Source organism: Trachymyrmex cornetzi, unplaced genomic scaffold (assembly GCF_001594075.2).
Source record: "Trachymyrmex cornetzi isolate Tcor2-1 unplaced genomic scaffold, Tcor1.1 scaffold602, whole genome shotgun sequence".
In the NCBI taxonomy this organism is placed as follows: Eukaryota; Metazoa; Arthropoda; class Insecta; order Hymenoptera; family Formicidae; genus Trachymyrmex; species Trachymyrmex cornetzi.
The window spans coordinates 4,272-7,270 of NW_017299918.1; the positions used below are offsets into that span (position 1 = coordinate 4,272).

Genomic DNA, 2,999 nt, shown 5'->3' on the forward strand with positions numbered 1-2,999 from the left:
CTTAATATCTCGGTTCGCGGGGCAGAGCGGCGCTTTTTTCTACCAGATTCTTTCGTTTTATGGAAAAACGCGTCGAATGAGCATAATTTCATCGATTTTTAAGAGGATCGACCTTTATTGCACCTTTACCTATAAATTATAGCTTTTTTACATTTGTGTATAGAGTTAAATTTAATTTCGGACTATTATTTGAATATTGTAGAAAATTCTTATAAAATGATTTATTTTCAAGTATGATATTTATATCAATATCAAAATTATTAGTAACAGAACTTATTGAATTTTATAAAAAGCTCGTGTGATTAGTTCAACTACAATTGAATAATTTTATGTAACGAGGCTATGTAACGAGTAATGTAATATATGTAATGTTTATTAGTATAATTTTACTACACCATTAAATATAATTCAATCTAAAACGTTTTGACTTTTGCTTAGTCTTCTTCAGTCATTCTAATCTGTTATTCTACTATATAAATATAATAATTGTTAAACATTGATAAAAATCCCATCTATTGATATCATTAGATTCGAATTTTCGAACTTATTCAATTACTGAGTCCATGTATAAAACCAAATTTTTGAAACTTGGCTGTAGAATGAAATCTAATTATTCAAATATCTCATATTTTCGTCATGTGATTATAAAATACTTCGGTCCATGATAGAAATCATTGTGAATTAAAATAGTGAATTTACTTATATTTTCTTCTGGTTCTTTGTCTATAAAAAGTTATGATGATTAATTCTTAGTAAGATTAATTTTTCATATAAAAAAAAAACTTACATTTGTCAGTACAAAAAATCGTTGGAAAATATAAAACATGCTTATCATGGTCTCATTATTTACAAAATGACTTTTCACTGTAAACTGTGATGTCGCTTCATGTGTCTTAGATTGAATTAGATTTAATGGTGTAGTGAAATTGCACTAAACATTATACATTACATTACTCGTTACATAGCCTCGTTATTCAATTGTTGAACATAATTTTTGTTTTATTATCGTTAAAAAACAAGAAAACTATAAAATTCAGTGTGTACTTCAAATGACTACATATATAGTATATAAATTCACATGAAAGTATTAAGCACTTAAGATCTAGCTTTGACCGTTATAGGTATTATTCCTTACTTGTATATTTACATTATACAGTCTTAATCGTTTATTATTGTTGGAACTATAAAATGTTTCTTAGTGTTCGTATGTTTTGTAATCGTTTATTTATAGATTGTGCCATTGAAAAATTACCTTTAAGAAAAAGAGATGGAGCAAGAGTAATTGATGGCAGTAAACATGCTCACAAAATGACTTCGGAACGAGACGAAATTGTATTTCTTAAACGTCCAGAGGGAATTGAAAAACAATATAGGCAAAAGTGTAAAAAGTACAAGTATATGTGTGTTTGTGCACTATATTTTTTATTCATAAGTGCAATGGAAATGTACTTGTAGCTTTTATTAATTATTTTGAATACATTAATAATTTTGTATTATAAAAACACTGAAAAAATATTTTGCAAGAACAAGAGTATTCAATATATATCTTGATACAATTAATGTTTTGCAGATGTGGCTTATTGCTGTATTATAAACATGATCCAGTAGTAAATGTAGTATTTGTAGTAAAAGATTCGGTAATAAAAAGTTCTGGGGAAGGCCCTATGACAGACATTTATAATCAAGTGGCCATTGAGAAACCTAAAAAAATAATGGTTACAAAGCACACCAAAAATATGGGCAAATTCAGTTCGGTTACTGTATCCACGATTGATGAAGAAGAGGATGAAATAGAAGCAGTATGTCAATTACATTTTTATGTTATCAAGCAGTTTATAGTTTATGATATAATATTCAGAAAAGTTTCTCTTATGGTTATAGGTAGCTATGATTAGATAAATGTTAAATGGTTAAAATTTTTACTCTAATTGTAGTTACTTAAAATATATAGTTTATCTGTTTGCGTTATTTGAGTTTGATATTTTTTAATCAACCTGTATATATTCTTCGTTTTTTTTTATAATAAAGTTTTTATTTTTAAAAATAATTGAATTTCAGAGAGAAGTCGCAGACTCCTATGCAAACAATGCACGTATCATAGAAAAACAATTGGAGAGAAAAGGTATGAATAAACGAAAGGCCATACCATCCACTGAAATAGATTCAAAGCGAACAAGACCAAGAGGAACATTGTTGGATGTTTGATTTTTTATCAAGAACTAATCGTAATTATGTAAATTAATTTACTGCTTAGAGTTAAAAATAAATTAATTTTCTTACATGTATTATTGCGCTTGGACGAAAAAATTGTAACACTTAATAAATTTGAGAATGTGCAAACATTGCAATTTTATAATTTTTATGAATCTGGTTCAAAAAGTTTTGAATGAATCTGGTGGAAAAAGTTGTAATCTTTCTCTTCACAATAGTATATATTTTTCAAAAATTATGTTTTTTCTCAAAAACATAATAATAAACATTCAATCTTATATTGATATATTTATTAACATTACACAAAAAAGTAAATCTTCAAAATATACAAATGACTAGATACAAATATTTAATAAAAATGTATATTGCAAAATAAAGATAGAAATTTAACAAATAAATATATCAGTTACATACAATACATCGATAAATAATAATTGCAAGCAAAAAAAGCCACATTTTTTGCTTGCATTCGGAATTAGCTCGTACAATGGCAACTTCAATTAGTGTAATAATTAAACAGCATATAATACATTATTATTTAGTTAGTAAGAAGTAATTTCGAATTGATATGGCATATTTACGTCATAGGATGGAAGAGCTATCTATCTAAATATAATTCTGTCACTGGCCACGTTTTTATCTATGGATTATGAGATGCTGCATGTGCAGTACTGCCAGACATTAATGTTATGTATACACGTAATCAAAATTTTGTTCGTTAAGTACATATGTGTCCATTCTTTATCTTTCTATCTGCTTTGAGAGAAAGAGAGAGGGGGGGGGGGGGG

The 2,999-nt window shown here is 27.0% G+C and overlaps 1 protein-coding gene across 4 annotated transcripts in view; it reads left to right on the forward strand.

The window, feature by feature from the left end:
* LOC108766510 (UPF0428 protein CXorf56 homolog) overlaps window positions 1-2,316 on the forward strand; it is a 3,217-nt gene extending 901 nt beyond the window's left edge. The window contains exons 2-4 of one of the 4 annotated variants that reach the window (XM_018515844.1): window positions 1,232-1,445; window positions 1,571-1,799; window positions 2,059-2,316. In XM_018515844.1, coding sequence (XP_018371346.1) covers window positions 1,232-1,445; window positions 1,571-1,799; window positions 2,059-2,205 — 590 coding nt within the window. In that variant the 3' untranslated portion in view covers window positions 2,206-2,316. The remainder of the gene's footprint in view (window positions 1-1,231; window positions 1,446-1,570; window positions 1,800-2,058) is intronic. The other 3 variants (XM_018515845.1, XM_018515847.1, XM_018515848.1) reach the window with 3 other exon arrangements.
* Window positions 2,317-2,999: the final 683 nt, after the last annotated feature.